This window comes from Aulonocara sp. 'chitande type north' Nkhata Bay, linkage group LG7 (assembly GCF_057382095.1).
Source record: "Aulonocara sp. 'chitande type north' Nkhata Bay isolate Kocher_YH1m ecotype deep benthic linkage group LG7, A_spYH_male_GT1.1, whole genome shotgun sequence".
NCBI classification, from domain to species: Eukaryota; Metazoa; Chordata; class Actinopteri; order Cichliformes; family Cichlidae; genus Aulonocara; species Aulonocara sp. 'chitande type north' Nkhata Bay.
The window spans coordinates 43,084,412-43,106,582 of record NC_141350.1 but is presented as its reverse complement, the minus strand read 5'-3'; the positions used below and the strand labels follow the sequence as shown (position 1 = coordinate 43,106,582).

Here is a 22,171-nt window from a genome sequence, read left to right as displayed (position 1 = left end):
CAAGAACGCAGGTGTTGTGAACTGTCCTGTTCCTGTGGGCAGTAATGGAGTTGATAATAAGATATCAGCAAAGTTTACTGGAAGTTTTTGGGTTCTGACACTTCTGGATGGCTAAACAAACTGACTCAGGGATATCCTTGCTGTACCACAGAAACAACACAACAGGAGGGTTAAAAACTGAGACCACAGTGAAATTAAGCATTCTTTGGTCAACACTGCCACCTACTGGACTCTACATTAAGGCCTAAGATTTTCAACTTTGGTTTAAATCATCTAGCCACGCAATGTGAGGAAAAGTTCACTCCAAACACAGTGAGGTTCATTCAAAGGAACTTTTATGTAGATGATGGACTTGTACGTGTTATATCAGAAGCTGAAGCAATAAAACTAGTGAAAGAGGCAAGAGAATTGTGTAGCAAGGGTAAACTAAGATTAGACAAAGTTCATATCAAACTGTGAAAATCTGATAAAGTCACTGTCGGGAGAAGAGAGTGCTGAAAGTATTAAGGACTTAGATCTATTGATGGAAAGACCACTTGGTGTTCAGTGGTGCATTTCTTCTGATGAGTTTTAGTTCAGAGTAACTGTAAAAGAGCGCCCAATGACAAGAAGAGGAATTCTGTGCACAATAGCATCAGTGTACGACCCACTGGGATTTGTGGCACCCTTCATCCTAAGAGGAAAACAAATCCTGCAACAGTTATGCCAAGAGAAAGTAGAATGGGACGAGCCACTCTCAGATCAACACTGTCACTGTGGGAATCCTAGATCTTCAAAACTTGTCAAAGGTGAAAGTTCAAAGACGTGTCTTACCTGCAAACACAGGCAGTGTGAACTACACCATTTTTCAGACGCTGGTGTGACAGGCTACGGAAAATGTAGTTATTTAAGAACAGAACAGAACAAAGAAATCAAGGACTTGACTCGAGGGAAGGACATTCAACTGAAGGATAAGACACACAAGCTCTACAGCCTAAGTCCATTTGTTGATGAGCAGGGAGTACTTAGGGTGGGAGGACAAGAGCAACTCTACACCCATATATCAAACATCCTGCCATTATCCCCAAATCAAGTCATGTTGTGTTTACTTATTAAACAGTACCACGAAAAGGTGCAGCACCAAGGAAGAGGAATAACTGTCACTGAGCTGCGCTCCAATAGAGTATGCATTACAGGATGCAGCGATTCAGTTGCTTCTCACATCTACAAGTGCACAACCTGCACAAAGTACAGGAGACATAGTCAAGATCATGGGAGGTCAGATTTACCAGAGGATAGAATGGAAACAACACCCTCATTCTCCTACTGTGGCATTGACTGTTTTGGACCTTTTTATGTAAAAGAGGGTAGAAAAGAACTTAAAAGGTATGGTCTTCTTTGTACATGTATGTGTTCTAGAGCAATACATAATGAAATGTTGGATGACCTTACAACTGATCATTTTATGAATGCATCATGTTGTTTTATTTCTATTTGTGGACATGTAATCAGGTGTGACCAAGGTACTAAATTATTTTGGTGCTAAGGGAGAGCTTTTGAGGGCAGCACGGTGGCACGGTGGTTAGCACTTTTGCCTCACAGCAAGAAGGTCCTGAGTTCAATTCCAACCGTGTTTGCATGGGTTATCTCCGGGTACTCCGGCTTCCTCCCACTGTCCAAAGACATGCAGTTTGTAGGGATAGGTTAATTGAAAAATCTAAATTGCCCGTAGGTGCAAATGGTTGTCCATCCCTGTGTGTTAGACTGGCGACCTGTCCAGGGTGTACCCCACCTCTCGCCCTATGACAGCTGGGATAGGCTCCAGCGCCCCCCGCGACCCTGAAAAAAAAGGAGAAATGGATGGAGAGCTTTTAAATGCACTGAATGATTTTGACAAAGAACAGTTGAAACAATGCAGATGTAAGTTTGTTCTGAGCACCCCTCTTCAAGCCACATGAGAGGTTTTTGGGGAAGGCAAATTAGGACTATTAGATGCGTTTTAACGACTATTCTAGATCACACTTCTAAGAGACTTGACACTTCCTCACTCAGAACGTGTCTTTATGAAGTTATGGTTATTGTGAATAGCACCTAGTAGTAGAGAACCTAAATGACCCAAATTTAGAGCCTCGTACACCAAATCATATTCTCATGATGAAGGCCAGCATTATTCTACCCGCTCCTGGCAAATTTGTGAGCAGGGACCTGTACTTGAGAAGGAGATGGCGCCAAGTTTAGTTTTTAGCCAATTAATTCTGGACAAGGTGGAAGAAGGAATATCTTCTCACTCTTCAACAGAGACAGATCTGGCAAAAAGATAAAAGGAGTGCAAAGGTGAAAGATATTGTTATTCTTCAAGAAGACAATTCTCCAAGGAAAAAGTGGAAACTGGCAAGAGTAACAGAGGTATATCCAAGCGTAGATGGAAGTATTAGAATGGTTAAGCTTTTTCTCTGTGATTCAATTTTGGATAGGGATGGGAAAAGGACTGTCAAACCAGCGTATCTTGATAGGCCAGTACACAAAACTGTGCTATTGCTAGAAGCAGAATAAATGCTAAAATGTAAGCATGTTCCTACTATAATGTGTTTAGGCAGAAATCACAATAGGTTTGTCATTTGGTGGGAGTTTTACTGCCATACTTTTAGTTAACATATTTTGTTTTGCACTATGCATATTTTATATGTCATTAGGACATTTATTGTGGAAATTCTCATGTAGGAACTATTGTACTGCATGTTGGTTCCACTGGTGCACCTGAGGAAGATGCATGCCCATGCTGAGGTATGACCATGGCAAGCTGAAGCTGGAGAGACAAATTTAAGTCAGAAGAAGTTCAAATGTTCTTAAAAATATCTGTAAGGTGTTTATTTCTGCCTCAAAGCATGGGCCAGTATGTTTTGCATATTATATCGATGACTTTATGTCTCTGTTTCACCCGTCTTTCTATTTCATTGAATTTACATTGTGTTTTAGTTCAACGGTTGTGAGTTTGTGATCAAGTTGATGCTGTAACAATATCAACCCCGAGACCTTACAACTCACTTTAAAGCCAACTTCATGCCATCAATAAAAATAACTCTTTGACTTAAAGAAGAGGTGGAAGTGATAAATATGTTTTCCAATAAATCTGATGGCCTACTAATAAAAGCACTCAGTGTAATTTAGACTAAATTAAGTGAAATATATGTCTACTATCAGACTAGAAGACGGAAAACACATCATAAGATGTTTACTTGAATTCTCAGCAACTTTGGTCCTCAGCCAATAAAAAAATATGAAACTTTTACTGTGACGTCATAGAAAAACTCACCAAGGTCAAATCTTATTATGTTTACACGCAAACACATATCATCATTCTCGGGTTGAGCAACGCTACGGCTTCACTACATCTGTTTGTTCTGTACAAAAAGACGTGCAGGTCACTTAAAAATATCTCACCCTGTGTTTCTCTGCCTGTGGTAGAGGTGGAACCAGATCAAGTGGAGCTGATTCTTGAACAGCCTCAAGTCAGAGCTGGATTGACCTTCTGTCACCAGGTACTGATGAGCCCGCTGTGGAGAAACATCACTGATGATGTTCATGAATCCCCAGCTGACTCTGGTAACCTTAATACAGCACAGAAAAAATGTCACAATATTCATTTATGTTGTGATTATTGTGATAATAACAGAAACAGATGCATCTATGTCATCATCTTTGAGCTTTTACACTTAACATAATTATAAAAACATGAGTATAAAAGGTGTTAAAACTCTGATGCCATCTTGGAATACTGCACTTTGTTCATGTCATTACAACATTTCTCTCTTTCTAATCATATATCTAGATGTTATGTCAACACACATTTAATCTACATTATAAGAGTGCCTTTGTGATAAATGTGTCTTTCATTCTTGAATTAACTGGTTAAATATTTAATCTAACTAAACCCTAAAGATGGAGTCAGAAGACAACAGTCACCTGAAGGGGCTGAAAATTGTAAAGACCCTACAGAACAATCAGTAAATGTGAGTAAATCTGTGATTCTGCGAGTAACACACTGGGTTCAGTTTGGAGGTTGAACTCTCACTCACCAGGATTGACAGCTGTCTGTGCCACAGTTAAACTCATGCAGTGCTAATTTAAAAACTCTCAAATATTTTGGACAATTTATATTTTTCTATCACAAAAAATACACGTCTTCATTGAAGTAAACACACAGAGCAATTAATATATATTTTTAAATATAATTTTTCTTTATTTTAATTATCAAATTACAAATAAAAAAAACAACCCACCTAACGAGCCCTGGTCAACCCCTCACTTGAATTTTTGATTTTCAGTTTAAGGCAATTAAATTCAATCCAAAGATTCAACCCCAACAATCAAGTGATTCCCTATGAGCAACGGTGGACAGGAAAAACTCCCTTTTAACAGGAAGAAACCTGTGACAGAACCAGGCTCAGTGTGGGGCAGTCTTCTGTCATGACTGGTTGGGAGGTGAGGGCAAAATAAAACTGAACATAAATGAGAGCACAGTATAGTTATTATGTTATAATTAGCCAATCAAGGTGGGCAGGTAATAAATAGCGCCCGTTATGGCAAGACCTAGACCTAGACCTAGACCTACGTTACTTGCGAAGTTGGCAAAAGCACTCTGTGGTGCTTTCTCACGCCTCACATTCTCAGTCTCTTTCTTTCGTACACTGAACTGCCTTTCAATGTTGTCCATCCTTGCATTAATCATTCTATTTTGCTCTATGAGAGCCTCTAAACGCTGAGCTATTCTCTCCATTGACTAACTTTGTAACTGCTGCAGGGACAAGTGTCAAAAGAAAAAAAATGTTCCCTGAATTATTTAAATGTAAAGGTATTACCTTTGTCAAAGACTCCTGCTTTGCAAAAACAAGTCGCTGTTACCGAAGACGCACCAAGGTAAACTGTGTTAAAGCACCTCTATTTATAAACTCATGTGGCAGAGATGGTGACGTCAACCGTCACGGGAGACTGTGACGTGCGGTCGACCGTCACGTCACAGTCTCCCCTTTGAGAAGATCAAAGGATCAAAGAATAGCTCCGTGTCATTCCGCGCATGCTCAGATCATGTGTATTGAAACGAACGGGATATTTATTTATTCATTTTAAATACCTTGCTATATAACAAAGGCGACTGCGCACTCAAAGGACGAGGAGAGTTCAAAATAGGGCTGTTCGATATAACGACACATATGGATGACGATATGAAAAAGTCTATCGCTTCATATTACGGCAATATTTTTTCATGGCTGTATCCCAATTCAGGGTCTGCAGCCTTAAAGTACGCAGCCTCAATGGTCCTCAAGGGCCGCGTACTCAAAGACCGCTAAGGCCGGAAGTGCGAGGCTTGTGAAATGGGACGGTCCAGCCTCCGTCGCGCTGCCCAGGTTGCCTAGCAACCATGATAGCTGGAAACGTGTGGTTGACAGAAATTAAGGAGAACATATTTTGTTCGTTTGTTTGTTTCTACATGAGCTTTGTGTGATTTAATAAGTATCTGAGGCTGAGACCACAGGACTGTAAAACATGATTGTTGCATGCTTGCATATTTCTGAAAACATCTTAGTGGTGTGGCAGCCATGGGTTGAGCCAGCCCTGCAAACCCTGTGGATGGACGATGCAGTGGACAGTGGGAGGAAGCATCCTAAAGCTCTCTTTGCAGACCAGCCTGTGTGATTCTCCACTCGCCGACCAGAAAAGACAAACGGCGGGTCTCAGTTGCAGCACCTCATCCATTCTGTATGCATGAAGCTGCACGCATGTATCACCTTCATTCAAAAAAAAGGAGCCAGCTATTTTATTACTGTTGACCTTGTAACATTTATCACTTTAAACATAGCACAAGTCAAAAAGCATACCTGATAGGCAATCATAAGATAAAGCTCGTAAGCACTTACCTGTGGAAGTGCTTCAGTATTTATTGCATTTGGCAGTAACTGTGGTTCTAGCTGAAGCATTTACAGTATTTTTGAAGGAGGCGAATTCATCGTCTTATCTGACAAAAATCAACGCCTTTTCCTGTTATTTGTGACCATTTTGTAAACAAATATGCTTCTTAGAGTTGACATTATTAAAAATCCTGAATTGGTGTAAAAGTTAAAAAAAAAAAAAAAACACTTTCCCCTCTTTTTCTCTGGTAAAACCTTTTGGTGGGTTGCAAATACTTCCTCTGTGTAGACAGTAGTCGTGTTGTTATTCGCTAACTTAACGGGAAAGCTTAAAATGAGTTGAGGCTTAAAGCTAAAGCTGAAGTGAAGAGACACTGAAGGACTGAAGAGGTCACTACATGCTGAAACAAATCCAGTTTGAAGCAGGTGGCTTTTCTAAGCCCGACTCTGGAATTTTGTTTGCTGTTGTGATGAGAGCAGAGCAGCACGTTTGAATGACTGCGTGTTTAATTCACAGAAACGCCAACGCAGCCATGGGTGTCCTGCTGTCCAAATCCATGGATGACAATTTAAAAAAGCAACAAGAATTCATGCTAACGAATGCACGGCTGCAGGTGAGTGAAAGTGCACCCACTCGCACATCACCTCTGACCTCTGCTGTGACATCTTTCACTAGTGAAAGATGGTGAAAGTGAAAAAGCAAAAAAAAAAAAAAAAAAAGCAGATTTTTAATTATTTTTTAACACATAAAATTGCCCCAAACCTTCCCACCAAAAGGTTTTACCTTCATACTTTGAAATTGTACTAGTTGCAGATGCTGAAATGATGTCGGACTAAGTTTAAATTGTGCACTTGTTTATTTGCATTATTTTTGTATCAGCTCCATGAGTACAGGAGACATCCACAGCAACTGTAGGTCTGCAAACATTTTTAATCTCTATGACTACAACCAAATCCATTTAGACCCACTACTTTCCCACTACTCTCTGGAGGAGGTAATTAACTACACTGCTCATTGTCTGAGTAGTGTGATCACTGTGCGTTACTTCCTTTGTCCCACACACTGACACAAACCCCTGTCCTAATGACGACACGCATACCATCTTTCTTTTAGTGTTTAAGTATTACTACACACCAAAGTCAAAAACCAGCCCAAAGTGATTTCACAGCAGGTACCACTGTGATTCTACTTAAAGAGGAAACTTGCACAGGTAGAAAAAAAGTTTGTCACCCTGGTGAAGATCATGCTATGGCTTCTGGACTGGGGTGAGCATACACTCAGCTTTAACCTCACTCTTCTCATTTTTCTAGCTCTTATAGTGTGTTAGTAAGATGTGGATCCAAGTCTGTAAAGCAGTTCTGGAAGGCGGGGATACATATTCTAACATGTGGTCTAGTTCGGTGCCTGATACACAGTTTCAAAAATCTCCTGTGGCTGCTCATATGTACGGTACACATATTTTGAGAATGGACTTCCTAGGAATGAGGAATTGGTGCCATCAAAATGGATTTATAGTAGGGGGTAGAGGTGGGAATCACCATACAACTCGCGATACGATATTATCACAATATTTAAAGCACGATACGATATTATTGTGATTTTTTTTTAAAATATTTTGCGATATTCATATTCTGTACATAAAGATAAACTTTATCAATATTCATTTTATCTAATATCAAAGTCTCACACTCAGTCTTTCTCTCATTTCAGTCAGTTTTATTGTTGACAAATTGAATGGTTTGTATTACAGTCTAGTCCAGTGGTTCTTAACCTGGGTTCGATCGAACCCTAGGGGTTCGGTGAGTCGGTCTCAGGGGTTCGGCAGAGCCTCCACTGCGGAGGTCGCAGAGGTCCAGCCACGCCCGAATTATCGTGTAAATTTGTGATGACACGCCCCCTTCTGGCCATCACTGGCTGCAGACGATCATGCTACACTGCTTGGCCAATCAGGGCTGCGGGGAATGTAGCGCGCGCAGTAGTCAACATGTGAATGTCGTGGTAGTACTTCGCGTGATTTTTTTTTTAACATTTTAATCCATACTAACTATGTCGGGCAAAAAAAGAAAGTGGTTGGACGAATATGTACAATATGGATTTACATGTATCACGGAACGTGATGGGAGTGAGCGTCCTATCTGCATGATTTGCAACGCCAAATTGAGCAACTCTAGTCTCGCACCGGCAAAACTAAAGGAACACTTCTTGAAGCTGCATGGAGACGGGGAATACAAGAACACAACACTTGCTGAATTCAAGGTGAAGAGAGCCAGATTCGATGAAAGGCCCACTCTGCCTGCTCTTGGATTTGTACCCGTTAACAAACCGATCCTCACAGCATCGTACGAAGTTGCTTACCTGATCGCAAAGCAGGGCAAGCCACACACCATTGGTGAAACACTCGTGAAACCAGCCGCGTTAAAGATGGCAAATCTGATACTCGGAACAGCGGCCGAAGGTAAATTATCACAAATTCCTCTTTCAAATGACACCGTCAGCGACAGAATAGAAGACATGAGTAAAGACATCTTGGCTCAAGTAGTCGCCGATCTGATTTCAAGCCCGGCAAAATTCAGCCTTCAGCTCGATGGGAGCACAGACGTTGCTAATCTAAGCCAGCTTACTGTTTTTGTGCGCTATGTGAAAGATGACATGATAAAAGAAGATTTTTTATTTTGTAAGCCTCTTACAACAACAACTAAGGCAGCCGATGTGAAGAAGCTTGTGGATGACTTCTTCGGAGACAACAATCTTTCATGGGACATGGTTTCTGCAGTTTGTACAGACGGAGCTCCCGTCATGCTGGGAAGAAACTCTGGTTTTGGTGCGCTAGTAAAAGCCGATGCACCACACATCATTGTGACTCATTGTATTTTGCACAGGCATGCATTGGCAACAAAAACCTTGCCTCCAAAAATGGCAGAAGTATTAAAAACCGTGGTGGAATGTGTGAACTATGTGCGAAATAGTGCTCTGAGGCACCGCATCTTCAGTGAGCTGTGTAAAGAAATGGGCTCTGAATTCGAGGTACTTCTGTACCATTCTAATGTTCGGTGGTTATCCCGGGGACAGGTGCTGAATCGTGTTTTTGCCATGCGTGTGGAATTAGCCCTGTTTTTGCAAGAGCACCAACACTGTCATGCAGATTGCTTCAAAAATCCTGAGTTCATTCTCATTTTAGCGTACATGGCTGATATATTCGCAGCTCTCAATCATCTCAATCAGCAGATGCAGGGTGGTGGAGTCAATATCATAGAAGCGGAAGAACACCTGAAGGCTTTTCAAAAAAAGCTAACGTTATGGAAACGACGAACAGAGAACAACAACTTTGCAAACTTCCCCCTTCTGGACAACTGTGTAAGTAAGGTCGAAGATGTGTCTGGAATCGGAGATGTTTCTGTATCCACGGAACTGAAGCAAACAATTGCAACGCACTTAGATGAGCTTGCAAAGTCTCTCGACAGATATTTCCCTACAAGAGAGTCATATCCAGCATGGGTGAGACAGCCGTTCACGTTTGCTGTTGAGACAGCAGATGTCAATGATGAATACCTTGACGAAATCATTGAAATTCAGCAGAGCCAGGTTCAACAGCAACTCTTCAGAACAACAACACTCTCAACGTTTTGGTGTCGACAAATGGACAAGTATCCAATTATTGCTAAGAAAGCCCTGGATTTTTTTATATCATTTGTTACAACATATCTTTGCGAGCAATCCTTTTCGACGATGCTGGACATAAAAACGAAGAAAAGGAACAGACTTTTCTGTGAAAATGACATGAGACTGGCACTTGCCAAGGTGAAGCCACGCATATCTGAACTGGTCTCTCAAAGGCAACAGCAGAAGTCACACTGATTTGCAGGTATGTAATTTGTTGTAAGTTCATGCATTGTGTTGGTTTTGTTCTTTGAACAAGGTGATGTTCATGTACGGCTCATTTTGTGCACCAGTAAAAAAACATATCTATGTCTTGAATTTGAAAAAAATAAAATAAAATTTCACTAAAGAGGGGTTCGGTGAATGCGCATATGAAACTGGTGGGGTTCGGTACCTCCAACAAGGTTAAGAACCACTGGTCTAGTCCAACTTAACTGAATGCAACCATCTGGTACAATTATAGCTATTCTGAACTATGCAATTTATGAAAACTATGCAGCCCATTCAGCAACTGAAGAATTTGAAAGTAAATTTAAAAATATATATAATTTTACATTAAATAAAAAAGTTTTAAACTTAATTAAAATTAAACATGTCTTAAATTAAAATAAGTAAACTGTCATGTTTATTGCTGCCAAAAAAAAAAGTTAAACACATTTGGACACTCTTCCTCAATTTTTAGTCACAAAAAGAAATTCTTCTGTGGAAATACACCACTGGGCTCAGATGTTCATATTGCTGTCTTAAGCAGGAGGAACTTTCTTTGGAAAGATGGAGTCAAAGAGGGTCAAAGCTTTCTGAAATCTTTCCAAATTACTGTAACTGTAAGATGCTTTTTTAAATGCCTATTTTCAATCCCCTGGCAATATTTCAATAGAATTGAAATCTTAGCATTGGTTAGGCACCTCAGGTCCTTGAGTCCTTTCTTTGTGGATTTACTAGTGCATTTAGGAACATTACTCCATATCCAATTTTGGACAAATCATTTTTAAAAGCATCAGAGCATACAGAGTTCCCAAAAGTCAAAGTTTGCAAACATGCAAAAAAAAAAAACCTTAATCCACAAAAAAACCCTAACATGAAATATTTTGTATTCATCAGGAATACCTGCTGCACATATTTTCCGCATGTATTTGCTCTGCTTTTCTTTCTCACATGTTACATCTGTTTCTTTTCCTTCTTCCAATGTGTAGATCATGATGATTTGTGTGCATCTGTTTTCAAGTTAGTGTCCCGCTTTGTGTTCATACTTGCACCCTTCACAAATGTCACCCTCAGACTGTGTTGGTTCATTTCTGCTTTTTCCAGTCCTGTCCCAGAGTCACAGTCTGCTGCTTGTCTGAGCTTGCCAAAACCAAATCTTTTCCTTTTGATATTCCCACCAGCAGATATGTTTGTCTAGTTTTGAATTGCACAGCTACACTGATAGGGCTAATTTATCACTTATGGGTTCGTAGCTATCCCATACAAACAGCCTGTAGAAACAGAAAATGGTAAAGAATGTTATACAAAGACCCTGAAGTCTTTAATGTAGATGACACATTATCATTATTATTGTTGTTATAAGTGTTCATTATTATAAACACTCATGAGTCATTTGGCATCAGCACAAAAATGAGAGGGAGATGGGCAGAATATTGAAGGAGCAGAGGCAGTGAAAGTGGATGAGTTTAAATAGCATCCAACCATCCAAAGTAACAGTGGGTGGAGACGAGTGTCAGCGCTAATTTGTGATGGATAGTTGCAGACTGAAAGGAAAGGTTTTTAAGATGCTATGATGTGTGGTTTGGAAAACTGGAGGTGACAGAGTTGAAGATGTTAAGATTTTTTTGTTTGGAGTGACCATGAAGGACATGATTAGGAATGAGTACATCAGAGGGCCATTTCAGGTTGAGTGCTTTGGAGACAAACTAACTAATAATGTGAAACTGGTGGCTGAGCAAAGATGTGCAGTGATCTTTACTTATGTTACGTATTTGTGTATATGGGCATATTGAACTGCTTCATTTTTATAAGATGGAGACCCTGCAGCATCTATGTACTTAGATGCTGGAGTGAGTTTCAGGATAGTTTATTCAAATTTAACATCCTCTATCTTCCATTTACTTCCTTTTTTGTGACCCAGATGAAGCCGTCATGAAAGCTGACCTTTCAGCGAACGTGTCACCCCATTTCCCGTTCCTGCAGCTCATACACATGGTGTGGAGGAGCGGGAAATGCTTTCTTTTCATAATTGCATTCTTCACTCATTCACAACATGGGCCGTTAAAGGGGGACACCCTTAAGTGTGCTCAGACTACTCACTAGTTTGTTTCAGCGGATGCTGGCTTTAAAAGAACAAACACTGTCAATTACAGAAGTCATTCCTGTAATTTCCATTGAACCTAAAGAGTGTACAGCCAAGAGTCGATGTCAGGAGTACGAAACACCCAGATTGTGGAGATGAAAAGTTTGTCACTTCCTCCTTCCCTAGAGCGTAGTGTTTGTAGTTGGCATGTTTACAGCAGTGGATTCCAGGGTTTAGTTTCATGACTTAAAAAAAATTCCAAAGAAACTTCTCAAGCATACATAGAAGTTCAGTCTGTGCTCCCAACTAATCACATCTCTGTTCACGTAATGTACACTTCCTACAAGTTTTTAGGGGCTTTTTTTTAAAAAGTACTAAGCCTTTGGTGCTTATGGAGATCTCTTTTAAACTGTCTGTACTCTCATAAAACAATTAACTGATGAATCAGATGATTATTACAGCTCTGATCAACAGTAATTGACTGAAATTGATTATAACTGAAAATGAAATCTTACCAAGCAGGGAAAATTTTATTTCTTCTTAATTTATTTTTGTGTGTCTGTGTGCGCGCGTGCATGTGCCCAGATGGAGCGCCAGATTCTGATGCAGAACCAGATGAGAGAGCGGCAGATGGCGATGCAGATCGCCTGGTCCAGAGAGTTTCTGAAATACTTTGGCAGTTTCTTTGCGGTGGCCACAGTGGGACTAACTGCAGGGTGAGATTCTAACACCTCACAAAGATCTGACACAAACACACACAGACTCATCTCTGTGTTGTGCTTTTATCTTTGCAGTTAAATATTGTCTTCTGTTTATCATCATTTTTCTTTAGAGCTATTAAAAGAAAGAACCCAGGCATGCTGGCTCCCATCATACCTCTCAGTTTCATATTTGCCTACCAGATGGACAGCGCCTATGGAACGCTTATTAATCGTATGAGAGGTAAAGCTACACACTTACAGGCATCATCATCTTAAGGAAACCTGTTTAACATTTAAAAAGAGGGTGCACAGACGGGTAAATAAATCCTTATCAAGCATTATATAGTGATTCTTTGCTTTGGTTTTAGAGGATTATTTTACTTTGAACAGCAGAACACAGACTCACTATATCCAGAAAACACAGGCTCTAATATACAGTTAGGTCCATATATATATTTAAATACGTGAATAGTGTCTGTTTACCAAAACAATTTCCACTTTCCGCTATGATGGGCATCTATATAATGTGTAGACGCCCAGCTTTCATATGAGAAAATCCACATTCAAATCGGATGAAGGTTTTGGAGTTCCGGCCCCTTAACGTGTGCCCCCCGCTTTTTAAAGGGACAAAAAGTAATTGGACATTTGACTGAAAGGCTATTTCATGGGCAGGTGTGGGCACTTCCTTTGTTATGTCATTATCAATTAAGCAGATAGAAGCCCTGGAGTTGATTTGAGGTGTGGCGCTTGCATTAGCACGATTCAAATGAATACATTTTATTTTATTTGTCCAGTTACTTTTGATGTCCTGAAATGATGGGATTGCATTTTAGTTCTCACATTTTTGTGCAATCTTTTTGTTCAACCCACTGAATTAAGGCTGACAGTCGGCAGTTCAACTGGATCTGAGTTAATTATATTTAAAGTTGTTATATTTAAAATTAATTGTGGTAATGAACAGAACCAAAATGCTAAAAAAGAAAAAGTCTCTGTCCAAATGGACCTTACTGTTTACCAAATAATGCATCTAAATGTTTAACAAATATTGTGTTTAGTTATTCATTAATGACATTTTTAAAAAAGATTGCAGTCACTAATTATACCCATTAAATGTGTTTTTCATGATGTCTTTAGGGGAAGCTGAGAATATCATGGAGACTGAAAATGACCGTCTACAGTTACCTCAAGGGACTCCAACCTTTGAGAGCATAGAGAAGGCCCGCCGTGCTAAAAGCAGCCTCAGCGCCTTCTTGGAGAAATAATGTAATTAGTTATTGTCTAACAGCGTGGTTCCAGAGAGGAGCTGCAGCCACTGTACATTTCGTTTTCAACAAACCACAAAGACGGGGAAGTGGCTCACAAAGAAACCTCAGGTTTAACTGTCCAAAACATACCCACTCCCTAAACGATACACAACTATACTTTATGTAGCATTAAGGTAAAAGCGGCCTCAGCTCCTTCTTGGAGAAATAATGTAATAATTTATAGAACAAACGTCCTCTATCATGGAAAATTTTAAGGCTCTGCTATTTCTCTCTGTCAGGTTGACCTTTATTGAACGAAAGGCTCCTTATTCTGTCTCATTTCAGTCTTTCAGATACACCAATCGGGCATTACATTATGACTACCTAACTAACACTGTGTTGGTCGCCCTTTTGCTGCCAAAGCGGCCCTGACCCATCACATGATATCTGGCACCAAGATGCCAGGTGTGGCCTCCGTGTTGAATAGTCTGAATCAGTGTTACTCACTTTGCTAGTGGTCATAATGTTATGCCTGATTGGTGTATGCCACATGTTGATCCATGAGTTAAGTTTTATTACAGTGTTATAAGAGCATTGTGTGACCACAGCAGATAACTTGTCTCTAAATATTGCACAATTGCAGTTATATCATCAGTGTTTTCTTTAGGTTGTTATTTTCCAGGGTTTGCTTTGATTATGTATGATGGACTTGAAGGGAAATTGATAGTAATATTAATCAGTTTATGTTATCTCTCTGGGGGGTTTTGTTGTATTTAGATGAACAAGAATACCAGCTGCTATAAGCCTGGTTCATGAATGTAATGATGATGATTGAACAAAGTGGTAAGACAATGATTGTTGGTCAAAGCTGCAATTAGACCAGTGCAGAGCAGAAATTCTCTTAAACACTCTTCATAACAGCTCATTTTATCTGGCTCTTATGTGTAATACGTCGCCTTTAAAAAGCTCCTGAAACACTGATGACTGTTGCAGGTCACTTGCCTCTCTGTTTAGATGATAGACTGTATGCAAAAGATGGACGTAGCATCCAAACCCTCCACTTTTTCTCCTTTACATTCAGCTCCTGCTGTCCTGGAACAGCAAAGGCTTGCCCTTTCTTTCTCATTTCAGTGGCTACAATCCATCCTTTGTATTCAGTCTGTGGTTCTTTTCTATCCAGGTCATAGACGTGTTACTTTCTAAGAAGCTTTGTTTTGATGAAATGCCCTCTGCCAGGCTGGTAACTTTTGCAGTTGCCGATAACCAACAGCTGAAGTGATCAAAATGTAATGGTGCATTATTGGTAAAGATTCTCAGACATTTGTATTGACAGATAAAATGTATTATTTTCAACACTAAAATTTTAATTGTAGGTGTGAGGGAGCTTCAATACAAAGCTGTTGGACCTCCAACTTTTTTAAGCCATCACAGTAGATTCCAAGGTGCTGATATCTATACTTTGTGTTTGACATCTGGAAAAAATTTTAAATTAATAAAAAAAAGAAAATTGAAAAGATTTCAGTGTCTGAATTGATCTTTGTGACAAGGACACCCCCTGAATGCAAAGCTGTAGAGCAGGGATGTCAGTGTTTCTGTTAATGTAATGAGATCTTTTAATCTCAAAGAGCAGCAACTTAAGCAGTATGTGGGGTTTGTTTGTTTTTTAACGTGATAATGAAATGCTGCATATTAAATGACATTTCTCAGGATGACTCTTTGGGCTTAAATTGTTAGAAGTTAATGTGTAAAGTTATGTCCTCTTTCATATTTTCCACAGCCATTCAGTGGACTGGAGTGGAGCATATTTCACAGTTTGAGTGTGAGAGGATTCCCCAACAGAGAAACAGTGAAACTAGCAGAGCCAGAGCTCAGCAAAGGCCAGAAATATTAAAGATCCTACTTTGTGCATCCTCAAAACACGCTGGCACTCCATCTTCTTGTGAGCCCTTGAGGGTCGGCCTCTGTTTCCTCCCAAAGTTGTGGGGGCCTGCTGCATCCTCCACATAATATCTGTGTGGCAACACTTGATGTCTACCAAGAAGAAGGAGAGGAGGCGGCACAAGCAGGACAAGCCGAAACAGTTGAAGGCACAGGTGCAGACGGGGAGCTTTCAGGAACCTGTGTCTGAGCCAGGCTTGCTGCACAAGTGTCTCCTGAACAGCTACCTGCACGATGTAGTAACGCACAGTGATCACACTACTCAGACAATGAGCAGTGTAGTTAATTACCTCCTCCAGAGAGTAGTGGGAAAGTAGTGGGTCTAAATGGATTTGGTTGTAGTCATAGAGATTAAAAATGTTTGCAGACCTACAGTTGCTGTGGATGTCTTCTGTACTCATGGAGCTGATACAAAAATAATGCAAATAAACAAGTGCACAATTTAAACTTAGTCCGACATCATTTCAGCATCTGCAACTAGTACAATTTCAAAGTATGAAGGTAAAACCTTTTGGTGGGAAGGTTTGGGGCAATTTTATGTGTTAAAAAATAATTAAAAATCTGCTTCTTTTTTTTTTTTGCTTTTTCACTTTCACCATCTTTCACTAGTGAAAGATGTCACAGCAGAGGTCAGAGGTGATGTGCGAGTGGGTGCACTTTCACTCACCTGCAGCCGTGCATTCGTTAGCATGAATTCTTGTTGCTTTTTTAAATTGTCATCCATGGATTTGGACAGCAGGACACCCATGGCTGCGTTGGCGTTTCTGTGAATTAAACACGCAGTCATTCAAACGTGCTGCTCTGCTCTCATCACAACAGCAAACAAAATTCCAGAGTCGGGCTTAGAAAAGCCACCTGCTTCAAACTGGATTTGTTTCAGCATGTAGTGACCTCTTCAGTCCTTCAGTGTCTCTTCACTTCAGCTTTAGCTTTAAGCCTCAACTCATTTTAAGCTTTCCCGTTAAGTTAGCGAATAACAACACGACTACTGTCTACACAGAGGAAGTATTTGCAGCCCACCAAAAGGTTTTACCAGAGAAAAAGAGGGGAAAGTGTTTTTTTTTTTTAACTTTTACACCAATTCAGGATTTTTAATAATGTCAACTCTAAGAAGCATATTTGTTTACAAAATGGTCACAAATAACAGGAAAAGGCGTTGATTTTTGTCAGATAAGACGATGAATTCGCCTCCTTCAAAAATACTGTAAATGCTTCAGCTAGAACCACAGTTACTGCCAAATGCAATAAATACTGAAGCACTTCCACAGGTAAGTGCTTACGAGCTTTATCTTATGATTGCCTATCAGGTATGCTTTTTGACTTGTGCTATGTTTAAAGTGATAAATGTTACAAGGTCAACAGTAATAAAATAGCTGGCTCCTTTTTTTTGAATGAAGGTGATACATGCGTGCAGCTTCATGCATACAGAATGGATGAGGTGCTGCAACTGAGACCCGCCGTTTGTCTTTTCTGGTCGGCGAGTGGAGAATCACACAGGCTGGTCTGCAAAGAGAGCTTTAGGATGCTTCCTCCCACTGTCCACTGCATCGTCCATCCACAGGGTTTGCAGGGCTGGCTCAACCCATGGCTGCCACACCACTAAGATGTTTTCAGAAATATGCAAGCATGCAACAATCATGTTTTACAGTCCTGTGGTCTCAGCCTCAGATGCTTATTAAATCACACAAAGCTCATGTAGAAACAAACAAACGAACAAAATATGTTCTCCTTCATTTCTGTCAACCACATGTTTCCAGCTATCATGGTTGCTAGGCAACCTGGGCAACGCGACGGAGGCTAGACCGTCCCATTTCACAAGCCTCGCACTTCCGGCCTTAGCGGTCTTTGAGTACACGGCCCTTGAGGACCATTGAGGCTGCGTACTTTAAGGCTGCAGACCCTGAATTGGGATACAGCCATAAAAACCATGAAAAAATATTGCCGTAATATGAAGCGATAGACTTTTTCATATCGTCATCCATATGTGTCGTTATATTGAACAGCCCTATTTTGAACTCTCCTCGTCCTTTGAGTGCGCGCTTTGTTATATAGCAAGGTATTTAAAATGAATAAATAAATATCCCGTTCATTTCAATACGCATGATCTGAGCATGCGCGGAATGACACGGAGCTATTCTTTGATCTTCTCAAAGGGGAGACTGTGACGTGACGGTCGACCGCACGTCACAGTCTCCCGTGACGGTTGACGTCACCATCTCTGCCACATGAGTCTATAAATAGAGGTGCTTCAACACAGTTTACCTTTAGGACGGTCGCACGTAGAAAGCAGTTTTCATTAATCTTGCGCGTGTAGTTAGCAAATATAAACAAATCACGTCTTTCAATCGTACAATACTGCAAGAATCAAGGAAAGCAATAGAGAACTCATCATCTGTAAACATGTCAAACTCCGCTTGGGGCGCGATTTGCACTGTGGGCACTTATGCTCACAAAATTATGAGAAAAACGTTGGGATTTGATGACCAACGTTCACCCACTGCTGACCAAACTGTATGCGAGGCACCTGAAGTTCGCTGTGGTAACCAAATTTTACACGCGGAACATGAGGTACCATTGCCAGATCAGCATATACCTGAACCCCGCTTCAGCAGCTGCAGAGGACAGCATAATCAGAATAGCGGTTTAAACCAAGTGTGTGAAATTCTTCACCCTGAACATATACAGCAGCAGCCTTCTGTGATTCAAAGACATCAGCTATGGGAAAATTCAAATCGAGATGCAGCAGACCCTGCTGAATCCAGGATCTCAGACCTAAGACCTAGTCCCTTGGAAGGGAGAGAAGAACATAATGGGATTCTTCATAGAGGGGTTTCTATCATCAGGAGAGGAACTGGATTTTTAGGACAATCCATTACCACAGTGTCCAACATGTGCAAGTCAGCAATTGTGGCTATTCATCACATGTTCTGGAAAATGGTCGAAGAGGTCAGAAATTATGTGGCACACCTGATGTCACGTGCTGTAGGATGTATTTGCGTTTGCCTTTACATTTTATTGTTCTTGGTCAACAAAATTGGAGGTATATTAATTTATTTACTTTCATTTTTAGCACAATACCTTTAATTTTCCTCTATGGAAATGGAAAAGGTGAAGACAACCTAATGTCAGTGCCAACTTTATTTGGCTCTAACTGGACTATGACGATTTTAATAGGGAAATAACTAATAATTGGGGTATAATGGGGTTAATTAGGCTCTTACCATCTCAGTCATGCAAACAACAGTTGAGAACCCAGCCAGTCACGGCAGAAGGCTGCTCCTTCCTGAGCCTGGTTCTGCTGGAGGTTTCTTCCCAACGGGGAGTTTTTCCTCCCCACAGTTGCCAAGTGCTTGCTCATAGGGGATCATCAGATTGCTGGCCTTGTCTCTAATACTGTAGGGACCACCTTACAGTTGTCTCTAATACTGTAGGGACCACCCTACAGTTGTCTCCAATACTGTAGGGACCACCCTACAGTTGTCTCCAATACTGTAGGGACCACCCTACAGACAGACAGATTGCTGGCCTGTCTCTAATGCTGGGGTTCTCAACTGTTGTTTGCATGACTGTATTTGCGTTTGCATTTGCATTTTATTGTTCTTGGTCAACAAAATTCAAGCTATATTAATTTATTTACTTTCATTTTTAGCACAATACCTTTAATTTTCCTCTATGGAAATGGAAAAGGTGAAGACAACCTAATGTCAGTGCCAACTTTATTTGGCTCTAACTGGACTATGACGATTTTAATAGGGAAATAACTAATAATTGGGGTATAATGGGGTTAATTAGGCTCTTACCATCTCAGTCATGCAAACAACAGTTGAAAACCCAGCCAGTCATGGCAGAAGGCTGCTCCTTCCTGAGCCTGGTTCTGCTGGAGGTTTCTTCCCAACGGGGAGTTTTTCCTCCCCACAGTTGCCAAGTGCTTGCTCATAGGGGATCATCAGATTGCTGGCCTGTCTCTAATACTGTAGGGACTACCTTACAGTATTAGAGACAGGCAGCTGTTGTTTGCATTCAAAGCCACATAAATAAATTTGAATTCTCAATGAAATGAATGGATTTGATTTGATTCCTTTACCTTCACAGAATCCTTTTACTTCAGTTTTGTCTTCTGCTTCTTGGTAGCAATAATTAAGCTTCTTGCCCCATTCATCCTTATGCTCTCCTGTTTTTTCCTAACTGGCATGTCTGACCCGTGGGAGTGCAGACACCACACAGAGAAAGCCTCAGACTTTAAAGCCGGAAACATTTTCAGTGACGTCACAGAACAACGCACCTGCAGTCCACACAGTAGGTGACGTATCATTTAGTTAATCTTATGATTGCCGATCAGGTATGCTTTTAGACTTGTGCTATGTTTGAAATGATAAATGTTACAAGGTCAACAGTAGTAACATTGCTAGCTCCAGTTTTTTTTTAAATGAAAGTGACAGATGTTAATGTGTGAAAAGCTTTAACCTTCCCATTGTGATGAATTGACCTGATTTCAAGTTTTAAAATGTAAAAAGAAAATTGTTAAAAGGACCTTTCTTATACAAAATTTCTGCTTGGATTAAAAAGTGTAACCAGCATATAAAATGAAAATGGTTTGACCTGGCAGCCAAAGTGGAGGCTGAAAGGGTCTAAAACTACATCTGTCTTTGCAACTGTGAGACATATTTCCCCAACACACACACACACACACACACACACACACACACACACACACACACACACACACACACACACACACACACACACACACACACACACACACACACACACACTCCGTATTCTATTGACCTGACGTGTAAAGTGCAAGAACGCAGGTGTTGTGAACTGTCCTGTTCCTGTGGGCAGTAATGGAGTTGATAATAAGATATCAGCAAAGTTTACTGGAAGTTTTTGGGTTCTGACACTTCTGGATGGCTAAACAAACTGACTCAGGGATATCCTTGCTGTACCACAGAAACAACACAACAGGAGGGTTAAAAACTGAGACCACAGTGAAATTAAGCATTCTTTGGTCAACACTGCCACCTACTGGACTCTACATTAAGGCCTAAGATTTTCAACTTTGGTTTAAATCATCTAGCCACGCAATGTGAGGAAAAGTTCACTCCAAACACAGTGAGGTTCATTCAAAGGAACTTTTATGTAGATGATGGACTTGTACGTGTTATATCAGAAGCTGAAGCAATAAAACTAGTGAAAGAGGCAAGAGAATTGTGTAGCAAGGGTAAACTAAGATTAGACAAAGTTCATATCAAACTGTGAAAATCTGATAAAGTCACTGTCGGGAGAAGAGAGTGCTGAAAGTATTAAGGACTTAGATCTATTGATGGAAAGACCACTTGGTGTTCAGTGGTGCATTTCTTCTGATGAGTTTTAGTTCAGAGTAACTGTAAAAGAGCGCCCAATGACAAGAAGAGGAATTCTGTGCACAATAGCATCAGTGTACGACCCACTGGGATTTGTGGCACCCTTCATCCTAAGAGGAAAACAAATCCTGCAACAGTTATGCCAAGAGAAAGTAGAATGGGACGAGCCACTCTCAGATCAACACTGTCACTGTGGGAATCCTAGATCTTCAAAACTTGTCAAAGGTGAAAGTTCAAAGACGTGTCTTACCTGCAAACACAGGCAGTGTGAACTACACCATTTTTCAGACGCTGGTGTGACAGGCTACGGAAAATGTAGTTATTTAAGAACAGAACAGAACAAAGAAATCAAGGACTTGACTCGAGGGAAGGACATTCAACTGAAGGATAAGACACACAAGCTCTACAGCCTAAGTCCATTTGTTGATGAGCAGGGAGTACTTAGGGTGGGAGGACAAGAGCAACTCTACACCCATATATCAAACATCCTGCCATTATCCCCAAATCAAGTCATGTTGTGTTTACTTATTAAACAGTACCACGAAAAGGTGCAGCACCAAGGAAGAGGAATAACTGTCACTGAGCTGCGCTCCAATAGAGTATGCATTACAGGATGCAGCGATTCAGTTGCTTCTCACATCTACAAGTGCACAACCTGCACAAAGTACAGGAGACATAGTCAAGATCATGGGAGGTCAGATTTACCAGAGGATAGAATGGAAACAACACCCCCATTCTCCTACTGTGGCATTGACTGTTTTGGACCTTTTTATGTAAAAGAGGGTAGAAAAGAACTTAAAAGGTATGGTCTTCTTTGTACATGTATGTGTTCTAGAGCAATACATAATGAAATGTTGGATGACCTTACAACTGATCATTTTATGAATGCATCATGTTGTTTTATTTCTATTTGTGGACATGTAATCAGGTGTGACCAAGGTACTAAATTATTTTGGTGCTAAGGGAGAGCTTTTGAGGGCAGCACGGTGGCACGGTGGTTAGCACTTTTGCCTCACAGCAAGAAGGTCCTGAGTTCAATTCCAACCGTGTTTGCATGGGTTATCTCCGGGTACTCCGGCTTCCTCCCACTGT

General features: G+C 40.6%; 1 protein-coding gene across 3 annotated transcripts; it reads left to right on the top strand.

Annotated features, from left to right (window-relative positions):
- Positions 1-5,200: 5,200 nt before the first annotated feature.
- Positions 5,201-15,296, top strand: LOC147325816 (plasminogen receptor (KT)-like). Of its 3 annotated transcripts, XM_086300531.1 has the most exons (5): positions 5,201-6,311; positions 6,403-6,499; positions 12,416-12,546; positions 12,663-12,772; positions 13,666-15,296. In XM_086300531.1, exons 2-5 carry the CDS (start codon positions 6,419-6,421, stop codon positions 13,791-13,793), a joined length of 450 nt encoding a protein of 149 aa, XP_086156657.1. In that variant the 5' UTR covers positions 5,201-6,311; positions 6,403-6,418; the 3' UTR covers positions 13,794-15,296. The 3 variants fall into 3 exon arrangements, with proteins under 3 accessions (XP_086156657.1, XP_086156656.1, XP_086156655.1); XM_086300530.1 differs by having other exon boundaries at positions 5,331-6,499; XM_086300529.1 differs by lacking the exons at positions 5,201-6,311; positions 6,403-6,499; positions 12,663-12,772; positions 13,666-15,296 and adding an exon at positions 7,706-9,748.
- Positions 15,297-22,171: the final 6,875 nt, after the last annotated feature.

Excerpts from the sequence above, each read along its gene's own strand:
- LOC147325816 (XM_086300529.1), top strand. The coding sequence starts at position 7,933 with ATGTCGGGCAAAAAAAGAAAGTGGTTGGACGAATATGTACAATATGGA.